The sequence below is a fragment of the Parambassis ranga genome, chromosome 12 (assembly GCF_900634625.1).
Source record: "Parambassis ranga chromosome 12, fParRan2.1, whole genome shotgun sequence".
Taxonomy (NCBI): Eukaryota; Metazoa; Chordata; class Actinopteri; family Ambassidae; genus Parambassis; species Parambassis ranga.
In genome coordinates, this window is record NC_041032.1 from 8,182,248 (window position 1) to 8,205,769 (window position 23,522).

Below are 23,522 nucleotides of genomic sequence, written 5' to 3' on the forward strand. Positions count from 1 at the left end.
AGCTAAATTCTCCATCATTTTTCATAACTGACTGTAGGCATATACATTACACATGGTTCATTATTCTGCACCTCGGACTACACTTTACTTTATATCCTCAGTGGTCTTATACACACATTTGTATACCGTAAATTCCTGTACTGAACACACACCCCAGCATGAAGTCTGCACACAGAGCCATTGGTGTCTCAGACGCCCACCGGCTACTCTTCAATTCAGAAAGATGAGTGACGATGACATTTCTGGGCTAAAAGGATAACTGAAGAATAAAAGGGAGACATGTGAAAGCAAGGGACGGAGTGAGAAAGCATGGAAATCCTCTCAGCCATGCAGGAGAACCCACTCAGTGACAGTCATGCTCAGCGAGCTGTGTGCAATTTCAGAGGGGTCAAATGGTGAAGACATGCCTTTCTGGGTGACTTTTGTGCAGTAAATCACAATTTCTTGTGTCTGTTGTGTTTATTATTATTATTATGACATTATTACAATAATTGCAGCAATATCATAGTCTAAGAAAACATTATGCAAATATTGTAACTTTATTCATTCCTGCAGAAAAATTAGCTTGTGGAGGTTTAAGAAAATATCACAATGAATACAGGAAGCACACATAAATTAAATAGGTATTAACTAGAAGCCGTTTCAGTTTAGTTGAATACAAGCTTTTGGCATAGTCGTTCTATGCATACCATTTAAATGCATTTTCTGTTGCTATATTTATTATGTGATTCATTGCAAGGCAGCAAAGAGAAAAGAAAATGTATGGAATGCTAAATGCTTATCTTGTTGATTGGTTTTCAGTGTAGATCAGCTGTGATAGTGCAAACATATCATCTCTTTGATTTACAATCTGCATGGTGAACACATGTAGCAGCATCAAATGTTTAAAAAAAATCACTCCGAAGACACTGTGTTTTCCACCACTACCACTACCATGTCTGTTGTTTTTACATACCTGCAGGAGATGTAAAAACAAACCAGACATTACTAAGATTCCTGCTAAACCTGCCAGCTCACTCACTGACCACAGAGTCCTCAGCTACATTCTGCAGACTACTTTTACTCTGACACTCCCCCTGGTGGCACCTGAGGCTTGACTTGTGCAGAATATACTTCTGTGGTTTACCCCCTGTGTGCAGGTTGAGGTGGTCTTGAAGCATGGCCTTCTGGGTAAACGTCTTGTGGCACAGTGGGCATCTGAAAGGCTTAATGCCTGTGTGGAAGCGTATGTGATGAGTCAAGTTGCTCTTCTGAGAAAAGCCTTTGCCACAGAGCAAACAGAAATGCTGCCTGTGCTCCTTCAGGTGGCCTACATAGCTCTCCAGGTGTTGAAAGACTTTGTCACACCTCCTGCACAAGTATGGCCTCTGGGCTAAAACACGGTCTGAGTCCTTTGCTACCTGATCTGCAGTTTCTGACACATGTGTGCAAAATATATCAGAGTCAATCAGATCTCCAGCTTGTGAAGCTGCCTGCAGGTTCATGTTTTCATCTTCTCTTGACTCTTCTGTTTCATGTTGGTTCTCTGAGCTGTCCATAAATACTACATGTGCTGCAGAACTTCTGATCATGGAGGCTGAGGAGGTAATGAGGTTTTGTATGGACCCAGCTGCAGGGTGAAGTTTACATTTGAGAGTACTGCGGTGAACATGAATGTCTCCTTCCTCTGACTCCAAGTTGTCAAGACAACATGCTGCATCTTCTGATAACTCTGTTTTAGATTTCACAGCCTTTCTACCTTCTCTCATCTCTCTTAGTCTTTGTCTGTCCACCTCGGCTTCTTGGCTGACTCTTAACTTGGACTCAGTTGCAGTCACGAACACTGGTTTGGTATTTGCTTCCTGGATGCTGGTGCTGGGCAGGGCTGCATCCTTTTCCTTCTGATTTTCAAACCTGGATCTTGGCCAGCGGCTGTCTACCTGCTGGGTTCCCTTCTTCTCTGAGTGTTCATCCAGTTTCAAGAAAGCCAGTGTGGGACTGAGATACTGGGAGACAGCCTGGGCACACTTCTCCACCACCTGGTTCATCTGGAGGGCACTGGCTGCTGTCAGATAGCTCACCAGCTCTCGTACAGGAACCTGCAATAAACCAATAAAAACAACAATTCAATACAATGCAATAAAAATATTTTATATTGCTGTAACAGCATATTCCTGTTTTTAGTTGTAGTGCTATTGTCCCTGTTTCTCTGCTGTGACAAAGGTAACTGTTATTATCTGGCAGTAGATGGTAATTTTCCACCTCTAGATGCCTGGTGTAGCAGCTCAGGAGCAGTGCCTTGGCAACCTTAACACTGGAAACCACACCCACACTCAGCTCTGCCCGGCCTTCATGGAGCAGGAACTGATCACGCAGAAAGTCTGAGGATGCTGCAAGCACCACTTGGTGGCCGTGGAAATGGAGAGGCTGGGCACCGGAGCTCTGTGCACCCCTAATGATGAGTGTGATATCACAGAAACGATGCTCTTCTCTCAGAATATTCATCTTGCTGAGGACGGAGTCCCCGTGGGTGGGTAAACTAAACTGCAAAGTGTCAGAGGAGACTGACATGATGCTCTGTCTGGATTTAAAAGAAGAGAATACAGATGATGATATTGAATGATACTTTTATACATGCTTGTCCAGAGGAAGGTTAAACATGCTAAACATGAGGATTTTAAAACATAATAAACTTAAGTACTAGAGACAGAACGCATAAATACAATGCAGGCCCACCTTCAGCTGCAGGCTCTTCCCCTGATAATGGCTTCAGTGTGTAAGAAAGGCGGCTTTTCTTAGTTGAAGACTACAATTAACTTCAGCAGCACAAAGTATTTTTTTTCCTCCGCCTGATTCCTGACAGTTAAATCACCATTATTACAAAAATATAGGTCCACCCGTACAGGAGGATAAGCTGTCTCTTCCAGCACTGATGCAATGACCATCCCAACTTCCTTCAGCTTTCTGCTGAGGACCTTAAATTCAGGCAGCAGTGTGTGTGTGTGTGTGTGTTTGGAACTGTGTGGGTGTGCAAAAGCACATGAACTCATTAACTCCTTCAGTGCCTTTCATTGAATGCAGTCACTCCAGAGAAAAGATTTTTTTTTGCCCAGAAGGTAAATTCAAGTAAATCTAAAACAGGTGCAATGCTTAAAAAGATCCACAAGGTGGTACTAATGCTCAGTCTACTCCTCATAGAAACGCTTTCACTGATACATTCCATTGGGATGAAGAGCTTAATGATTTAAGTGCACATATTTAGGGTACCTCTTGCCCATTTTCAGCTGGCATAGGCTCCACCCCTCTGTGCACCCTCTGTGCACAATACGGTTAAGACAATAGATAGATGGATGGATAGATGGATGGATACATGTGGGGTATTTAAGAAGCACATTCTAGCAAAACATATAAATCATTTATTGGCATGAGAGGCTGCTGAATTTTCTATGAGTTTGGAGATCTCACTGCTGAATTTGAAAGAAAAAACAACTAGTAGCAAGAATGATAAATTTCATTTGGTTTGTGAGCTTATGTGGAAGCGTATCATTACTCTGTATTTCATGTGAAAACAGTACAATAATGTCACAACTCAGTTGCAAAGACTCCAGTATGAGTGTCCCTCAAGTGATGAGCAGAGGGATCATACCTAAAATAGTCTGTTGACCAGACAACTGTCTGTTCCTGATAACTGCAATGCTCAGTTTGCAAAAAAATGGTTTGCATTTCTTTCTTTCTTTCTTTGCAGTAAGTCCACTGTATTTATAATGGTGTTAACTAAATACATATATGCAAAGACTCCAGTGTAGTGTGCTACATTGTCCAGTGAGTACAATTTTAATGCCATAAAATGGGAGATGATGAGAGATTGAGAGTGTACAGGACTTTTCATGACCTTTTTAGTTATTAATATGTGAACGTCAGTGCTAGGCACTATTTGGGGTTAAAGAAATTACCAAACTATTTCAACAGAATGGGTTGCTTAAAAAAAGTGTCATGATTTCCTAAGCAATTTAAGGGACTTGCTCATGATTTTGCCAAAATAGTCTTTGTCATGCATTGTGTGTTCTTCTTCTTTCTTTCTTTTCTTTTTGCATTTTAACTCATTGTTTACTGTTTTTATCATTATCGGACACATTTTTTTTTTTACACTTTTTTAAAAAATGTATTTCGTCTGTCTGTGTTTGTTTGATATCTTGGTTTACCTGGGGGTGACTTTTTCCACATCATATCATACCATGCCAGGTGGTCTATACCTGCAGCAATGTAACACAACTGTTATACGTTTGATTTTACTTATAATTACTTCAGGACTTCTAAGTAAGTTCCTAAACTGTAAGTAGAAGCTTCCTCATCAAATCAAACACGGAAGAAGCAAACTCCTCCTCAACGCCTGGTGTGTGTGTGTGTGTGTGTGTGTGTGTGTGTGTGTGTGTGTGTGAGAGAGAGAGAGAGAGAGAGAGAGCGAAAGCCTGTCTGACCCGTTTTTGCAGGCATCCTGCTCCGCCCTTAGTATGATCATGATGATCATCATCATCACAGTCTACAACCATCTGTTCGTGTCAGGAGACAACTGAGTAGCGTAGTAGCAGGGGGTTGTGTGTAGCGTAAAAACGTGGAGATGAGGGGCACTGACTTACAAACTGTGACATTAAAGCAGTTCCGGGAAAAGATATGAATTCCGACAGAATGGGAGAACAAGCCCTTGGGACACGTCGTAGCCTGTTAGGTTGGTAGCTAAGCTAGCTAATGCCGTCAACCCGAACAAGTTGACTCTGTGCTGGACTACAGCGACCTGTCACTGACTTTGGGACAGTTCAGCAGCCAAACAAACCTCCACCGAAACAAACACAGTGAGTTATGTATGTGTGTGTGTTGTGTGTGTGTGTGTCTCCTGCTGTGAACAAACTGCTGCTAAACATAGCTTCACAACTTAGCCAGAGTTTGTTGCTAAACTGGAAGCAAGCGCTATAAAAAGTGTGTGAATGCCACGCTTTGTTTACAAAACAGTAACAGCTGAACAAATATGAAGTTCGAGCAGAGACTTTTATTTGATTCCACTCAGTTTGCAGGTATGATATTTTACAGTCTGTTTATTATGTACACCTGTCTGAAGGCTTTTTAATACAGCAGGCTGCTGGTGCTGAAAAGTTGCACAATACAGACCCAGTGTCTGTGTCTGGCATGTGTGTACTGTTTATTACTGATATAATTATATCATTCAATTTTATTATAAGTCAATATTAGTACACTTGGCACATTTATTGGTCTGTATCTTAGATTACATTCTGATCTTGACACCATTTAATCCACAAATGAAGACAAAATCTCTCTGCTGCATCTGATATCCGATATGCAATTTATAATCTAGAGATATCTTCATTTTAGCAGCTAATATTATATTTTAGGGCATATTTCTGTTAATATTGTGCATCCCTATTTAAGGTTAATAACTGAATAGTTTGATATAATGTATTGTGCTTCATTTCACTATATCCATGTTGCTACAGTGTGGATGCAGTTACACCACATAATGGGGAGATGGTCACCTTTTATGAATATATTTTTGTGTCAAAACATTTAATATTCTCCTTTTTCAAGTATAATATGGATAGATGATGGAGGATGATGCACAGCAACCCGGTTATCATTGCGCAATTTGCCTGTTTAGAATGATGCAGGACCCTGCACTGCACCATAAACCGCTTCCTTGCACATTTCATCATCACTCCAAATCAACACAAGTGATGTAAAGCACAGTTATGTGATAACATTTTAATAAACAACATTCATAAACGACACCTCTCTTGAACGCTTTCAACAAAAACTTAACTTGACAACCTCTATGTGTGTGTTTTTTTTGCAGACCTTGTATGCTGATTCATTTCACTGGCCAAGTTAGTGAGTTCTTCTCAAAGCAGTCAGTTTTACAGTCTGGGTAACCCTGAAGCTGGCACTCCTGGTTTTGAGTGGGTGTATTAATCATTTATAACCGGTTATAGTAATATGGATTGTTATTCTGACTGGTCTGAGGGAGTTTAGACAGCATTAAGATGTGAGCAAAATATTGATTTATTATATTGTTTACATTTATCAAAAGGATGTGCACAATTCTGTTTTGAATTATACTGTTTAGTAGGGAGTAATGATTCATTTGTTGCATTTTTATTCAGGTCTTTACTGGAATGAGTTACACACATTGTGGGGAAAGTACATTACCATGAGGGATCGTGTATAACATGCTGCAACATTAGTTCAGGTCACATAAAAACAAATCCACCATCATAGTCGACTAGTTTGAGATGGAACAAGTAGAGCAAAGAGAGAACTTCTATTTTTCTATGTCAGGTGGGTGCTAAAATATTGGCCTTTACAGACTTAGTAGTGCCATATTGCAATCTAAAAACTTGTGGCCAGAAATGAACACAAGAGAATGAAAACATCCCACATTGTGGTATAGTTTAGTTTAGCAAAAAGAAATGTGAAATAGCCCTGTGTTTTCTGGAGCTTTGACTCATTTGTATTGTTTAGAGTGCAGCTTCAGGCGGTTCAACTGACTTGGTCACATGTGACTGAAATTCCACACATCACAGATAGTAAGCTACTGTTTATGATAATATAACATAATATTTTTGGATTTGGACAGAGGGGTATGATTTAGGATGGAATGTGGCTAAATGTTGTGCCTGCAGTACATTTGTCTGCAAACAGCCCTAAACATTGTTATCATTCCTCCACTGATTACATGCAGACATCAGACCATAAAATAGGCTTTCTACCCTTCTTTCAGTCATAGTCCTTTAAACTTAGGATGCAGAAAGAGTACATCAGCATACCGAGGAGTATGTATGTATAGGAATATGAATAAATATGTCTCTGTACACTTCCTCCATGGACTTGAATGAGGTCATGTGATTGTGTTGGCCAATAAAGAAGCTTGGTTTTGCATGTGACAGCATCTGAGGAAAGTTTTAAATACCACACATCATCAGTAAACACAAGTAACGTAGTTCCACTGACAGCCACAAACAACACTTCCTCCACCAGGTTTCATTGAAGTTGTGGTATGCTTTGAAATACAAGGCGTTACTCCTTACAGGATGTCCCTTGGAAAAAGACACTGGATCTCTGTTCTTTATACTCTTTGTCATGATAGGGAACAATTTTCATCCCTTTGTTGGGACTGTTATTTCAGCCTGATGATGACCTCCTTCTGTTGCATTGCATCTGTTTTGACAACACATGTAGAGTTCCAACAAACAGCTAGGAAATGCAAAAACTCAGAGTCATCCTGTGAAGAAATAACAAGGAAACAGCCCATATCTGGTTACAACACTGCTTATCTGTCAATTGTGTGATTACGTTTGTACTCCAAAAGAGAAGGTTGAAAATGTTGTAAACACACTTTTGGGGAAGTGTAAATATCTTATACAAATACAGTGTTGCATCATTACATGGGAAGTGGGTGAGCAAATTACCAAGGACAGCACAAACTTTAGACACAACTCTCCTCTCTAAAGCTACTGTTTGCTTACTGAGTAAAGATTACAAGTCAAACCAGTGCTTTTGGTAAACTTTCCCAGCCCATTGTTCTCTTTTGATTGAAGTCGTCCTATCTAGGTGAAAAAGGTGTTTGATATTTTGTCAAAAGACAAAAGGGGATTTTCAGAAGTGAGCCAGATAGCAGCTTACTTCAAAAGATTGATGTGTCAAAACATGACTGTGTGTGACAGGCTGTAATCTGTGTTAGAGGTACAAGTCATCTAGATCAGCGGTCCCCAACCTTTTTTGCACCATGGACCGGTATCATGTAAAACAATACTTTCACGGACCGACACAGAAAAAAAAAATAAAAACAAAGTGCATAAACGGACAACTTACTCTTATGCTTAATTAGTGGGAGCCTTTGAGCTTTCTCAGCAATGAGGCGATCCCATCTGGGGATAATGGGAGACAATGACACCCGAAGTGTGTTTCTTATGTCCAGTCCACTCCGTAATTTTGTTTTGGCCGTCATTAATTGCTTCTGTCCTTCTTATTCATGTTTTCTTCTTTCAGAAAACTCCATGGCTTGTCTTTTAATGCAGGGTGCTCGATCTCGCAGTTTTGAAGGCTTCGTTGCCTCATTTGCGAGTCTGTCGCCACATATCACTCAGAGAGGACTTGGTGTGTGAGAATCACCTGTTGCAATAAATCTGTATTTTAAATAGGACTCCTGATATAGTCTTTTAAATGCAGGTTTGTTTTTTTGAAGGGGTAGGCTCCTCTTCTTCTGTCTCCTCGTTAGGCCTTTTCCCCTTTCCGAAGAAGCTCTCCAAAGACGTTTGCTTTTTATTCATTTTTGCTAGCTTGTGGGCTTAATTTTGGGGGCCATATCCCGTGACCGAGACAAGCGTCTGGGCAGGTGCTTAAAGGCACAGGCGGATGAATCTGATCGATTTATAAAATGAAACAGCTTTCAGACTCAGATAATGAATAATATATGTTTTGCTCAGTCTTTCTGTGCGGCCCGGTACCAAATGCCCGGCCCGGTGGTTGGGGACCACTGATCTAGATGATGCAGACCTTATAGGCTGCATATTATACAATTGAAACAACAGTATGCCATATTAGAAACACATGAGGTGCAGCAAAGGAGACTATCCTGATTGAGATGTAGCAGAGCAGCTCCTCTCTTCCCTGTTAGATCAAGGAGAGGGTCTTTACATGGCAGGACTAATGGCCAGCAGTTTCTCAGGGATGTTTCATTTCACCAGAAAGTTGAAGTAAGCCCTCACAGTGTGTGGTGAGCTCTTTTTTGAGACATAAGATAATCAACTGTCTCTGGATACATATTTGTGGTGGTGTGTGTTCCCATTTTAGGCATGCCTCACTGAAGAACAGCACTATTTTATCTACCCAGAAAGTCAGTCATTTTAGACCAGACATTCTGTCTGGTCTAAAACATGTGCAGTGTTCAGATTGACCTCATCTGAACTCAGTCATTCACCACATACACTGTGGTGTATAGATGCATTTTGAACATTGCTTGGATGTAACACTGCTACATAATTGAACACGCAGAGTGTTCAGTATAATCTCTGTCAGTTATTCAAATGCCGCAATATCAGCAAAGAGCCTAACCTAACCTATTGACAAGGTCTGCAGTATGCCGGCCTCATTTTAAGTTTGTGAAAGTGATCAAAGGTGGAATGAAGATGTGGGTCCTTAGTACAGTTCTATACTGCAATCTCTGTGTGAAAGGGGCTGTTGATGATTTGCAGGACCTTCCCGGACAGAGGCCCACTGCATCATTTTCTGTGTTTTTCTGGAACTGGGAGAGACAGGTACCTTCTCATACAAGCTGGGATTTATAAATAATGATGCTCCTGTTTTCCATGTAATAACAAAGGATAGACTGTCTATAGAACTAGCTTCTTTTGCTGGAACTAGCTTCCTTTGCTCCTTTTTTTGTCTTCTGCTCAAAATTAGTTCTTTTGGCCTTAAGCTACATTTGCACTGTTGATAAAATGGAGTCAATAACCTGCTTTTAAACAGGCAGTCTTCACATCTTCAAGTCATTTTTTGGCAGCACTCAAAGCTCAGAAGAATTGACTCTCAGCTTTGCACATGTGGACACTGGAATTTCTCCATGTTCCAGTTTGAATACTGCTCAAGTTCTTTTTGCAGGGTGTGAGCAGGTTTTCTACATGTTGCCAGGACCAGACTTCATGTTTGTGATGAGGTGATAGATTCGGTTGGCAAAGCAAGCAGTTAGTTGGCAGAAAAATAACCAGTCTGCTAAAGAATTGACATTAGTGGCCAAAAGGGAAAAAGAGCTGCCGTAAAGAGCAAAATGTGGCAGAGCTGATAGCTCTGACCTCAACAAGCAGCAACACCCCGATAAGACACTGCGAGGAACTGCTGTAACTGTGTACTGCATGATAAACACTGGTGTGTAAACACACCCACAAAATGGTGGTGAAAACTCAAATATGTCGGTGTCAAGTAGTTGTTTTAAAAAGCTAGATTTTGTGTTTTGAATGTACGTAATTGGTAAATTCCGGGAATTGTTCTTTTCCTAAAGTGGTGACGGAGCCATGTCTGTGATGCAAAATTCTGAAGAACAAACTGAATGTGTTGAAGGTCAGTGGTGTTCGAAAGTTTTTGAAGCCTCTGTATTTCTACATATACATGACCCAAAACATACTGATTTTCACACAAGGTCCAATAAGTTTAAAATAAGGAATTCAGGAAAATTAGCAGATATTATCTGTGAATGGCTGAAGTATGGAAATCTCTAGGATTAGCAGTTTATTTGAAAACTATTCAAGGGTGCGTTTAAACAAAAGGAGGTGTCAGTGACTGCCCTGTTTTATTCAATCTATTTTATTCAGTCTGATCTTCACAACACAAGTTTGTGGAAGTGTATTGTGGTAAGATCAAAGGGGATTTCTGAGGACCTCAAGAAAACTACCGTTGCCTATTAAGAGCGAAAAGGTTACAAAACCATTTCTGAAGAGTGCAGAAATGGTTTAAAAAAGCAGACAGTCAAAGTTTGTGTACAAGAAGATGAACTTCAAGACCACTGTTACCATCTTTAGGACAACTAACACAATCCACAGTCATTTAATAGTTTACTAAATCACAAAGGAACGCAGAGTAACTTCCAAGCTGTTATAAAAGCCTCTATTATGTGTGCACAGCAGAGGAGCAAAGAAAAACTCACTCCTCTCCAGAAAAAACACTGCTGCTGCCCATCTGTAGTTTGGCAGAGCTCATGTGGAAAAGCCAGAGGGCTGCAAGCAAAAAACGTGTTGTGGACAGCTGATTAACTGTTACTGGAAATGTTTTTTTGTTCTTATTGCTGCACGAGGGCATATGTAATATTGAAATATTTTCCTAAATAAAACAACAATACAGTGGAATATTTCCATTTGTAGATGCAGATGTTTTGGGTCATATTTATATACAAGAAAAATTAGGGCTTCCCCTATTTAGGCCACGCACTTCACCCTGCTAAAGGTATGATAATAGGCTGACTGCTAAGGATTTCCAAGACGCATATGATTGACATATTTTCTTTTTGATGTTTGTCTTTAGGGTATTTTTGTTCATGTTGTTAAGTGCTGTTTGTTTATGTTTGTGTGTTCGTGTTTTTGCACTTCCTCACTGTGGTTGTGCTTGTTCGCCTGTTTTATACCAGCTTGACGGTGAGATGCTGTGAACCTTTCACAGTTGTTGATGTGTTGTTTGTCTCCATGCATAGCGGCGCATGGTACCTGTGGCTCAATAATTGATGAAAACATTACCTTTACTATTGTATTCTTAAATATTTCTAAGGCACCACACCTCCAACACACTCAGCCTGTGCAGATCTCTCCATTGCTGTTGTGTAAGGATTGTATCAACATAGTAAAAGACCAGTGGGTCTTGGTGGTGCCAAAAATGATTATAATTCATGTCTCGTTTTTTCTGTCATATTTCTCTTTTCCCTGACAGGTTGATGTTTTTTACCCACCTACATGGCCTGCATTCTTCTGACAGATATGGACCTGCCCACCTCCAGTCATGTGACACATGGAAATGGAGACCTTGCCAACCTCGACTCAGCCACCGGGCTCAACCCCAAACAGGATATGGACACCACCTGTTTAAGTGTCCACCTGTACTACCTGGGGAAGGACGATGGAGGAGAAGGTGCAGCTGACTGTTCAGAAAAAGTGCTCACGTTTCCACCTGGAGAGTACATAGCAGAGGAACTGTGCATCACTGCAGCAAAAGCATGCGGTGAGTCAAAAGAGGATTTCAATTCTCATGTTTGTTTCATGTATTAACCCCTTATAAAGGTACCATCTGCTATGTATCTCATGCGTAGCCAAGGAACCAAAACATCAAACACATAAGAAATGAAACGTGACCTTACATGTAACCAAAACCAAGTCTGGATGAGTCACCAAATAAGGTAGACAGACCAAGCATGTTCACAGTATTCTTCCCACACTCAAAAGCACACAAAAGAAGATGTGGTTCTTATGAAATTTAATCTGCACAACCCACTGCCAAATTAGGTAATATATTGTGTATTGGCAAAAGTAGGTTAATAATTATAAAAATATGGAAGAAATACAATGTATATGTATATATTTCTTTATTTACTATTGTCTGGGATAACCAGAGTCAACCAGATCAGTTGTGATTGTGTGTGCCGATGTGTCTCGATAAGCCATACATCACTCTCTCCTGAGATGATAATAAAATAAGTCCTGTCGTAGTCTTTTTCTTTCTATCCTCCGCATTTTTTGCTATTCAGTTTTTACATCTACATTTCTCCTTTTGCCTGTTTCATGCTTTAACCTAGCGATTCTCAACTCAGAGGTTTTTGAGAATTGTGTGAAAGAAAAGAGAGGCACTACCTTTTATAGGATGTTTTTATATTAGTTTCCTTGTTGATGTTTGAAGGTTTTTAGCCCCTGAAAGGTGCCACACGTACCAGGAAATGTTTAACCACAGTCAAATCAGATGCTTTCTCTGACTGGCTATTCTTGACACCTATTTATGTAGTTCATTATGCAAATGGACAGGCCGTGTCACCTTATAGCCACCATGCTTAAGTCAGATACATTAACTGTCCTGCTGGCAACTATCCCTGAGACAAAAGTTTGTTTAGTATTCTGGTGTTTGGTTAAACTGTTACAACCTCTGAAATAACAAACATGTAAAACATGAATGTAGAAACAAAATATTTCACTTATATAAGCCACACAAGCTTACTTAATATAATAATTACAAGGTACAGTTTGCATACGCTAACCCTGTTTGTACTTTGACTTTACTTCCTCTGTTGTGGTTCAGCACACTTCCTCTTATGCAGTGCTACCGTCCGCATGCTATTGCTTCACTCATATGAGTGTTTCCTATCATGAGATGACATTTGGTGTCCACTTGTCCCACTTGGCATGGCTGATAAAACACCTTAGTAACCTAACTATGTCTGTGCTGAAGGTTAGTTTTGTCAGTTTCATTTTCCTTTTGAGAATGGCTGGAGTGGTAAAAAGAAACATGCATCCCAAGCCAGTGCTATATCATTACAATGATGTATTGGAAAAACATGTAGTAACCTGCCAGATTTATGAAACAGTTTATGAAAAACAACATAGCTGTTTGTCTTCATATGTTGTTGTAACAACACAGTTACTCGCCTACACTGCTACCACAACACATGCAGTAATGTGAAGGACTTTGTGAATGTATAAATACCAGCACACTGGTAAGTAAAGCTGGTCAAAAGTGCATGTGAACTGTAGCTGAAGTGTTCTGACTTTTATTCTTTTTTAAGGAATTGGTCCAGTCTACTGTACCCTGTTTGGTCTCATGAGGGAAAGTGATCGGATATGGTTCCCTCCTAACCACATCTTTAAAGTGCATCACTCGGCTACTGAGAGTGTGCTCTTCAGAATCAGGTAGTGGTCTTTTCTATGTTTTTTTAATCTGCATTTGTACTTTATGTATTGTATTAAGATTTTAGAAGTACTTACCTTTTGCTTGAATTCCTCTTCATCACTTCTTTGCAGATACTATTTTCCAGGCTGTTACAATGGCAGTTCTTCATCTTTTGCTCATCGCTATGGCTTATCCAAAGAGATGGAATGCCCTGTGATGGATGACTGTGTCATAGCATATCATTTTTCTCAGGTTAGTCTCACACCTCATACCCTATTCTCTGTAGGGACAAGTCATATATATGTGTTTTTGAGTTTGTTGCATTTATTTCCTCAAACCTGCATGCAAAATAGAGTGTCAGTGTCTCTTTGGCAAATACCCCCTCCACCCAACCATTGTTTCTCTGTCCTCAGTTGCTTCTCATTATAATAAGCTGAAAACTGTTGGGGGGAGATAGAGTGTGTTTGTGTCTCTCTGACTGCCAGTCTGTCTGTCATGTCAGCCTAATCTGTTTGACAAAACAGGAAGCGGGGTAGTAAAAGTACAAAAGGGGAACAAGTGTGTTTCTGGGTTCTTTGTGTGTTTGCTCATGGTCGTATGTGTATGTTCATGTTTGTGTGTTGTGAATAGTTTCTGCTTTTTGTTTTCTTTCCCATGTGCTTGTGTAAACCTCACACATCGAGCTCTGTTTAGTTCTGTTTATATCTCCAGAGTTTTTGTTATGTACACAGGCCAAGCAACGCAACCACTTAGAGTTTGTTGATTAAATACTGAATAATTTATGCCACATCAATGTTAATGTGTGGCTCGATGTAGTTGTTCCTTTATTAAGATATCTATCTATATGTTTACCCTCTTTCCTCATCTCACACGTCTCGGTTTATCCCTCTTTACTTCCATTGCTCATCTGATGTCATATATTTGATTTCATTTATTTCACATATGTCCTTTTTTCTCCAGTGGCGTAGTGACTTTCTGAATGGCTGGGTTAATATTGCAGTGAGCCATGAGGCTCAGGAGGAGTGCTTGGGCATGGCTGTGCTAGACATGATGAGGCTCGCTAAAGAGAGCGGTCAGTCACCTGTGGATATCTACAATGATACCAGGTGAGATATGCTCACTCACCAGAGATGAACAATATTGACCAAATGTCATATCATATTACTGTGAGTGCTGCTGTTTCCATGTAGTGTTCAATCTAACCAGCCTGTCAAACAGCTTATTAATTATTTCAGGTGCACAGTGAGCATCAAGATAGTTTCATTATGTGTGTTCATGTAGTGGAATGAATTGAAAGAATGTATGTGGGAGAATATGTCAGTCAAATGTGTATCTAGAATTGCTCGTTACTATGCTTATTCTTCCTGTCCACACTTGACATTCTAGTTACTCGTTTATATTCATTTTTATTTTTGTCAAATCACTATTAAATCTCACACCCGCCCCGACCCTACTTCTTGCTTTCAGCTACAAGTCCTTCCTGCCGCGATGCATGCGAAACCGCATCCAGGAATACAACATCTTGACTCGGAAAAGAATCCGCTACCGCTTCAAGAAGTTCATCCAGCAGTTTGGTGAATGTAAGGCCACAGCATGTAACCTCAAGCTCAAATACCTGATGAGCCTGGAGATGCTGCTACCGTCTCTCTACTCTGAGCGCTTCCAAGTCAGCGACCACTCTTTGCGAGAGGTTACCATTGTTGTCATGGGTAACAAGGGCATCCAATGGTCAACAGGGAAAGAGGAGGAGGGAGCAGAGGAGGTGAGGACAAGGAGAAGAGTTCATGTTGCCATGGAAATGCATTTTGTCTGCCACTGTGTGACGCTGTCATGGGGGTTTCTCACCAACAGATGGGGCATGTGCAGATGCTTCTTCATCTAATAAAAAATGCAAACTACTATTTTGTACTCATGTTGTGTCTGCAGGAGCTACAGACGTTCTGCGATTTCACGGAGGTGATTGATATTAGCATCAAACAGAGCAATAAGGAAGGCTCCGCAGAGAGTCGCATAGTTACCCTCACCACACAGGACAACCAGATCCTGGTAAACAAATTACTTTTTTAACCATAGATAAGTCTTCTGATTTGGTGGTCTAAACAAACAGATGCTCTCTGGTTGAATTTTGTATACTTCTACACTTTTCTACATTGTCTGTCTCTCTCTGACCACACAGGAACTGGAGTTTCACTCCCTCTCAGAGGCCTTGTCGTTTGCATCATTAGTTGATGGCTATTACAGGCTGGTCGCAGATGCACATCATTACCTGTGCAAAGAGATTGCTCCCCCAAGGCTTCTGGAGTGTATTCAGAGCTACTGCCATGGCCCTGTGTCGTGAGTATCACACTTTGGCACACATTTATCACACGCACCCACAAGTACAGACCATTCACATAAACAAACACTGCCTCTTTGATCACAGGATGGAGTTTACTATTAGTAAGCTGCGGCGCTCTGGTAACCATCAAGGCCTGTACATTCTTCGCTGCAGTCCCAGGGACTATGACAAATACTTCATGTCTTTTGTGGTGGGGGTAAGTACTTGCTTCTTCAGTCATTATACACATCCATGCAGATTGCAGCCTTTAGAATGACTACACTGAAACTATGTGGCTGTTCCTGAGAATAAACCTTTATTCACTTAATTCTCCAAGGTGCAGTGTAGGCGTGCACACATCATTTTAAATGTTGATTACATTTTTAAACACTAGGGGGAGCAGTAAGATTTGAATTCATCTGTTATGGTGCCCAACAATACTGTGTCCTCTGTTTTATTTATCTCAGTTTCCAATACAATTCATTATAAAACGTGGCTATTTTAGGTGAGCTCTCATGTGCCCTTACTGACAGACTCAAGCAGTAAAATATACTGCAACTGCAACTTTAACAACCAGGTTGACCAAAGTGCTACAACATAAAAGAATAGAATAAAACAAAAACAATAAAGGAAAGAATATTTTAATGTCTGTCTAATGTGCATGAGAGGGTGAGAAGGTGTGTAGGGATGGAGAAACTCAGAGAGGTACAGCGGCGCAGCACCATTCAGACACTTAAAAGCAAATAAATGTAGTTTAAAATGGATCCTAAAGTCTTAGAATCAAATAAAAAATATATTACAACAGTTACGATATTATTCTAACAGTTTGCACACTCAACTATAATCCTTTTTCTTATTATTTCTCAGTATGAAACAATGGTGGACTACAAGCACTGTCAGATCATAAAGACGGAGTCAGGAGAGTACATTCTGAGTGGTGCCAAGAGAAGCTTTGGTTCACTCAAGGAGCTTCTTAATTGCTACCAAAAGGAGGCGCTCCGCACAGATGGATACACATTTCAGCTTACCAGGTGCTGTCCACCCAGCCCCAAAGGTCAGTGTTCAGATAAAAGTGGTTAGAATTTTTTTTCAGAAAGATTATTATGGATCAGGATTCTCTACAAAAGTCATTGTAATCTTGCATTGTATAGCCAAATAAAGCAGAATCAGTGACATGAAGCAGGTGTATTCTACTACCACAAAGCAATCACAGTAAACCTTTTTGTTGGAGCTGCTAATGATTACCAGTTACACAACAGATTGTTCACCTGTTTTTTAACTGTCAAAATACTTTCTCTAGCTTAACAAGAGCAAGAATAAAAACAAATAAACTACAGAAATCCTTACCCCTATCTGTCTTTTCCTTTATACAGATAAGTCGAACCTGCTGGTGTGTAGAAATGATCAAGGGGCAGAGGTTCCTCTGTCTCCCTCGCTCCACAAGCCCAACATCAGTCAAATGGTCTTCCACAAGATCCGAAAAGAGGACCTTGTCATCGTAAGACAGTATTCTACAACTTCCTGCTTCAGCCTTTTATGCCAGTATTCAGTCTACAGGATTTTTGTTTAGAGTGGGGGCAGGGGGAAGTCCCCCTGCAGGGTCAGCCAGGTTAACAATAAGGCTTTCTAAATGAAGCCCCCTGCTGTAGCTCACCATCAATATTAGTCCCTCTGGACACGTGTAACTGTGTTGTGCGTATCTATGTGGCAATGTGTCAGCTGAGACTTTACTACATTAATGAATGGCCAATTACTGACTCACAGTATTATTTGACCAAGAAACCACAAGTAATTTCATTCATCCGAGAGCTTGAGGTGTTTCTCTTTGTCTCTGGTAAATACATCTTGACTTTATGAGTAGAGATTATGGGTCAGGAAATTGCTTTAAAAATGTGCTGAGCCTCTTTTAACAACAAAACATTGTTTCAGAATGAGAGCCTGGGACAAGGAACATTCACCAAGATCTTTTGCGGTGTGAAGAAAGAGCTTGGAGACTACGGAGAGATACACCAGACAGACGTTGTTATCAAGATTTTGGACAAGGCCCATCGCAACTTTTCAGAGGTTGGACAAAAAGCACATAAACAAGTTGATGGGCTCAATTTAAAATTCTTCTCCCTGCTTTTTTCTCATAGTCATTCTTTGAAGCAGCCAGCATGATGAGCCAGCACTCCCACAAACATTTACTTCTCAACTATGGCGTGTGTGTGTGTGGCGACGAAAGTAAGTATACAAGTATAGTATAGTACAGGACAGCAGGGGTCACAAAGGCAAGACCAGACTAATTTGTGATTAGTCAGTCAGGGTACGTCAGTGCAACGAAGAATCAATACAAATGGAGGGAAGAGGAGAAAAAATGAGTTAGACAAGTGCCACACAAGTATAAACTATGTCCCTGTAGACAACTGTGACAAACAGAAAGGGTGCAGGGGTTCTGACCTGCTGACCTAAAACCCCTTGGGACAAACAAGTCACTAAAGGGCCATTGATCCTTATTCTACCTGCAACACATGAAAGCATTGTGTCTGGAAGCCCCAGCTATGTCTATAAATAAATGACAAAACCCTCCCTTAATCTCTGTCAGACATGATGGTGCAGGAGTATGGTAAATTTGGTTCACTGGACATCTACCTGAAAAAGAACAAAAGCTGTGTAAACATCCCCTGGAAGCTAGAAGTGGCTAAGCAGCTAGCCTGGGCTATGCACTACCTGGTAAGACCACTGATGTAAAAGATGTTTGTTTTTATCTTTGGGCACATGGCTAACTATTTATCTATCTTTACCTGTTTTTCTATAACGGTTGTAATTCATTGTATCTTCTCACAGGAGGATAAAAACCTCATTCATGGGAATGTTTGCGCCAAGAATGTTCTTTTGATTCGAGAGGAGGATCGGAAGACGGGGAGCCTGCCCTTCATTAAGCTCAGTGACCCCGGTATAAGCATCGCTGTGCTGTCCAAAGAAGGTGAGAAGCATAAAGTCATGTATGGTCCTGACGGCTGGTACTGTACCTCACACCTAAGTGGTGCCGCACAAGGTGCTTTGTTTTTTGCGTAAGTGTGAGTGTCTCAGTTGCCGACAGGGTCTGTTTTTTTTCTTTTTCTCTCTGTTTGCTGTGTCTTGTCCTCTCTTACTGTGTCTCTTGTGTTTCTCACCTGTAGTTCTGGTGGAGCGCATTCCCTGGGTACCACCTGAGTGCATAGAAAACCCTCAGAATCTGAGCTTAGCCACAGACAAGTGGGGCTTTGGGACCACACTCTGGGAAATCTGCAGTAGTGGAGACAAACCACTCTGCACACTGGACTGCTCAAAGGTGACTTTAATGTAATTTCTTAATTAATAACTTTCAAGAATGAAAGCTGCATCTACTTTAGTGACCACTTTCAAACTTCTTATCCAACTCATTTTAGGAATATCTCCTGTACACAGCACTTTTTATTATTTTCCAGTCTAAGCTGAAATGATTACTTCTTTCTTCTGTGCAGAAGTACCTGTTCTATGAGGACAGACACCAGCTTCCTGCTCCCAAATGGACAGAGCTGGCCAATCTGATAAACAGCTGTATGGATTATGAGCCTTTACACAGACCATCCTTCAGAGCCGTTATCAGAGACCTCAATAGTCTGTTCACACCAGGTAAGACGATAGATCACTGTATCATATTTGATCAGCAGAACATGGAGATGCATTATGCTTCTCACAGTTATTTTTAAGTACTAATATGATGCATTTTTTTTACAGACTATGAGCTGTTGGTGGAGAGTGACATGGTCCCCAACAGGACACGAGGCTTTGGCTTCCCATGGGCTTTTGAGAGCCAGGAGCCTGCTCAGTTTGAAGAGAGGCACCTCATCTTTCTCAAGCAGCTGGGCAAAGTGAGACGTACTGACATGCACACTATACAATATACATTGTATTAAGATTCATATTAATGGAGCCATGTGGTAAATGATCACAATCAGTTATGATGTACGGTGGCAGGCATTATACCCCCTCTGTCATAGCAGATATTCTTCTGACATTTCCCAACCTGAAGGACAGCCCACACTATTTGATATGATAGAAAATCATTTCTGTGGAGCTCTTTATTGTCTGTAGATGTGTGGATGATGTGTTTCTGTCACAACTAATTCTTCTTCATGTGATTCAGCTTCTTATCGATTACATCCTAGCTGATGGGGAAGAACCATTATGGACCAATTATATTCAGATCATTAAAAATAATGATGATGATTTGCTTAAAAGCTTTGATGAAATCACATCTTTTCCCCTAATATTTCTAACGTTTCCTGCCCTTTCTCTGACCCTTAGGGAAATTTTGGCAGTGTGGAAATGTGCAGGTACGACCCCCTGCAGGACAGCACAGGGGAGGTGGTGGCCGTGAAGAAACTCCAGCACAGTACAGCCGAGCACCTCAGGGACTTTGAGCGGGAAATTGAGATCCTCAAGTCCCTTCAACATGAAAACATTGTCAAATACAAAGGAGTGTGCTACAGTGCAGGTATGAATATGTTTTACACTTACATACATACATATAACATAGAGTCACGGAAAAGAGGTTTGGATTTGAGAACATGTTTTTCTATACTATGAAAAATCAGGCAAAACATTCCTATTTTTAAGAATCATTTTTTTCTTCAATGAAAAATGGGAATGATACATTTTTCATGGGCTGCTTGTTTAAACACCAACTGCTTTTTGATTTGCTATTACCACTGCAGAACATTTAGTAATGCATAATTGTGTTTTCCACACATTTGCAGCCCAGGGCGTCAATGACTGTGCCCATTAAAAGGAATAAATCTGTACTTCCCCAGAAATGCTGCTTGAGGCTTGTGCTTCCATCTCACATTTTCTCTCTTTAGCGTCACACTGAACCTGTTACTTCTTCTTTTCCGCAGGACGCAGGAACCTTCGGCTCATCATGGAATATCTCCCCTTTGGCAGCTTGAGAGATTATCTCATTAAACACAAGGACCACTTTGATTCTAAGAAACTTCTGCACTATGCGTCACAGATTTGCAAAGTAACATAACAAAAGCTTCAGCATCATCGTCATACTCTGACAGAAAAAGCATCAGTGGTTATAATATTACACAGTACTAATGACACATTAATCATGTCTTCCAGGGTATGGACTACCTCGCTACCAAACGTTACATCCACAGAGACCTGGCCACTCGAAATATTTTGGTAGAGAGTGAGATGAGGGTCAAGATCGGTGATTTTGGTCTGACAAAGGTGCTGCCACAGGACAAAGAGTACTACACTGTCAGAGAGCCTGGAGAAAGCCCCATATTCTGGTGAGGACGTCTCTCACGCCTCCATCCCAGGCTGCTTTAATGTTGTTTTTTTTTGTGTAATACATTACATACAATATTTTCTACTGTTTATAATAATATAGTGCTGTGGTGTGTCCCAGGTATGCTCCAGAGTCTCTAACTGAGAGCAAGTTCTCTGTGGCATCAGATGTTTGGAGCTTCGGCGTTGTCCTCTATGAGCTCTTCACCTACAGTGACAAGAACTGCAGCCCTCCTGCGGTACTCCTCCTCTTTTACTGCAGTTTTTAAGTTCAAAAATTTTACTTCTCTCACATGTAATTAATTTATACCTTATTTCTTTGAAGCTGACTGAGCGCTCAGCTCTGTCGCCGAAGTCTGTGCTGAAAAAACAACACTTCAAAATTCTTTTTGGGATTTGGTCAAACAAAACATGTATTTTGTTTTTTGTAGGTTTTCATGGACAAGATGGGGAATGAAAAGCAGGGCCAGATGATTGTCTACCACTTGATTGACCTGCTGAAACAAGGGTTTAGGTTGCCTGCTCCTGATAATTGTCCAAAGGAGGTCAGTAACATTATACTACAAAAGCTTCTATCTATCCTTGCTACTACTGTAGAGTAATTCACTCTATTAATTGTTCTCCTGATGGTTCCTCAGATTCACAAGATTATGATGGAGTGTTGGAGCAGTGATCCAAAACTACGGCCCACTTTCAAGACATTAATCCAGAGTGTGGATATTGTACGAGACAGCAAGGGAGGATGAACACCATTGATCCGCGAACCTTTGACCTTTAGGTGCTGACTCGTCAGTCCCCACAGAACAATCAACGTCAGGCTTTACAGCAGCGTTTCAGGAGGATGGTCATATTCACTTTCTTAAGAAGTTTACACATAAAACTAGGGTTGATTTGGTCAGGAATAAAACAGCAAACAAACATCACTTCAGATTTATATTTTGTATCAACGAAAAGCCCACTGGAGCCCTGTCAGTGTGTCACATTCACATCAATGAGCTAAACTCACCTGAGCTGAACCTGGCTGCCAGTCGTCGTGCTCAGTTGTGTTTTAATGATCGACTGAGCAGGTTTCCTCCTTGCACACAGACTTTATAAGACCGTGGGTCCCCTCATGAAAGGAGAAGGTCTCCATGTGATTTCTGCTGTTAATGTGCACTTGTGTTTACATGAGAAAAGGCCAAAATGCTTGCTTTGATGAAAAAATTGCATTTGGAGTTAACACCAGCTGCCTTTTATGTGTTTACAATGTCTGCGGAAGGGATCACAACATTCTTGTTTTGATGGAAACCAGCTCTGGAAGTTCTGGTGCTGCCTTTATCTTGATTAATCAGTGATAGGTATCTGTTTTTATAAATACATAATGAAGTTTTGAATGTTACAAAGGTATACTCGCTGCCTGTTGATACCCACTGTGAAAAGTGTGATTGTGCTGAATGTGGAGCGTAGTGTGGAATGAGGAAAGCTGCTTTTGCAGCTTCGTGTTGTAAATTATGGTTTTATTTAAAAACATGTCATTATTCTGTCATTCATTTAAAGATGTTAAAGTGCTTGTGAATTTATTAAATATGTCCATGTGCATTATATTATTGGCCAGAAATGTACCAGTAGTCACAAGGGATTTTGTGTATTTGAATGTTTTTAGACTTTTTGTAACAACTGCTTTTGACCAAATGACTTGAGGCTAATGAGAGGATGTGGATCAGCTTCTTTCTAATAAGCCTTGAGCCTTATAGGCTTTCCTATTGGCTGTTCTCCTGTTGAGCTTGTTGATGGCTCAGTAAAAAAAAAAACACCTGCAGAGTTGATGCCTCCACCTGAAAAGTGAAACGTTAGTGGAGCTGAGACAGACAGGTGAAGCTGGTGACTTTTGGTGGTATCCACCTGTTGATCTAAAGAATGTTTCCGTTAATTATGTACAGTTTTTATGAATGGGGAAATGGTCCATAGAGGCTATAACCGGCTGTATATAAGTTTATTTCTGCTAAAATCGGGCAGGTTAACAACCACAACTTCAGTGAGCCGCTATAAAGGACAAAATGTATGTGTGCCTGTGTGCGATTATGCCTTAATCTCACCGTGGTTTGGTGATTTGGTCACCCAGACTTTTTGTATATGTTTAATAAGGTTTGTTGGTTTATCTTTGTGGGTGCCTTTTTTGACCCGTTTCATACGACTTGCATGTTATATTTTATTCTTCTAAGTATGTATTATTTTGTATCCACAGATTTTCATAAAACACAGAATATTCTTAACCACTTGTGGTTTTATTTTATTTTATGTGGGAATACGTGTAAAGCTGGACTGTAGTCTATCATATGTCACAGATGTGTGTAGATCAGTATTCATATGAATATTTGATGAATGTGTAGTTTGTGTTCATATTTGCTTGAAAAAAAATCAATCATGTGGAATATTTTTCACATAAAACCAACTGCTCTGTAAACCTACTTCTATAATCACACCATAAAATGTATTCAGAGGGAGTTCTATTTGGATTTGAGAGGGA

The 23,522-nt window shown here is 40.5% G+C and overlaps 2 protein-coding genes across 2 annotated transcripts; one reads left to right on the forward strand and one right to left on the reverse strand.

Annotated features, from left to right (window-relative positions):
- Positions 1 to 1,013: 1,013 nt before the first annotated feature.
- Positions 1,014 to 2,550, reverse strand: LOC114444103 (zinc finger and BTB domain-containing protein 12-like). Its single transcript, XM_028418506.1, has 2 exons — positions 2,242 to 2,550; positions 1,014 to 2,078 (listed from the first exon to the last, which is right to left on the reverse strand). Exons 1-2 carry the CDS (start codon positions 2,548 to 2,550, stop codon positions 1,014 to 1,016), a joined length of 1,374 nt encoding a protein of 457 aa, XP_028274307.1.
- A 1,924-nt stretch (positions 2,551 to 4,474) lies between these two features.
- Positions 4,475 to 23,268, forward strand: jak2a (Janus kinase 2a). The gene is made up of 24 exons (XM_028417188.1): positions 4,475 to 4,829; positions 11,458 to 11,745; positions 13,295 to 13,418; positions 13,530 to 13,650; positions 14,359 to 14,504; positions 14,866 to 15,160; positions 15,325 to 15,444; positions 15,575 to 15,732; positions 15,821 to 15,932; positions 16,583 to 16,769; positions 17,089 to 17,213; positions 17,645 to 17,779; positions 17,851 to 17,938; positions 18,300 to 18,427; positions 18,542 to 18,680; positions 18,877 to 19,028; positions 19,201 to 19,351; positions 19,457 to 19,590; positions 20,027 to 20,216; positions 20,617 to 20,741; positions 20,846 to 21,018; positions 21,138 to 21,255; positions 21,448 to 21,561; positions 21,655 to 23,268. The coding sequence occupies exons 2-24, from the start codon at positions 11,481 to 11,483 to the stop codon at positions 21,760 to 21,762; spliced, it is 3,408 nt and encodes a 1,135-aa protein (XP_028272989.1). The 5' UTR covers positions 4,475 to 4,829; positions 11,458 to 11,480; the 3' UTR covers positions 21,763 to 23,268.
- Positions 23,269 to 23,522: the final 254 nt, after the last annotated feature.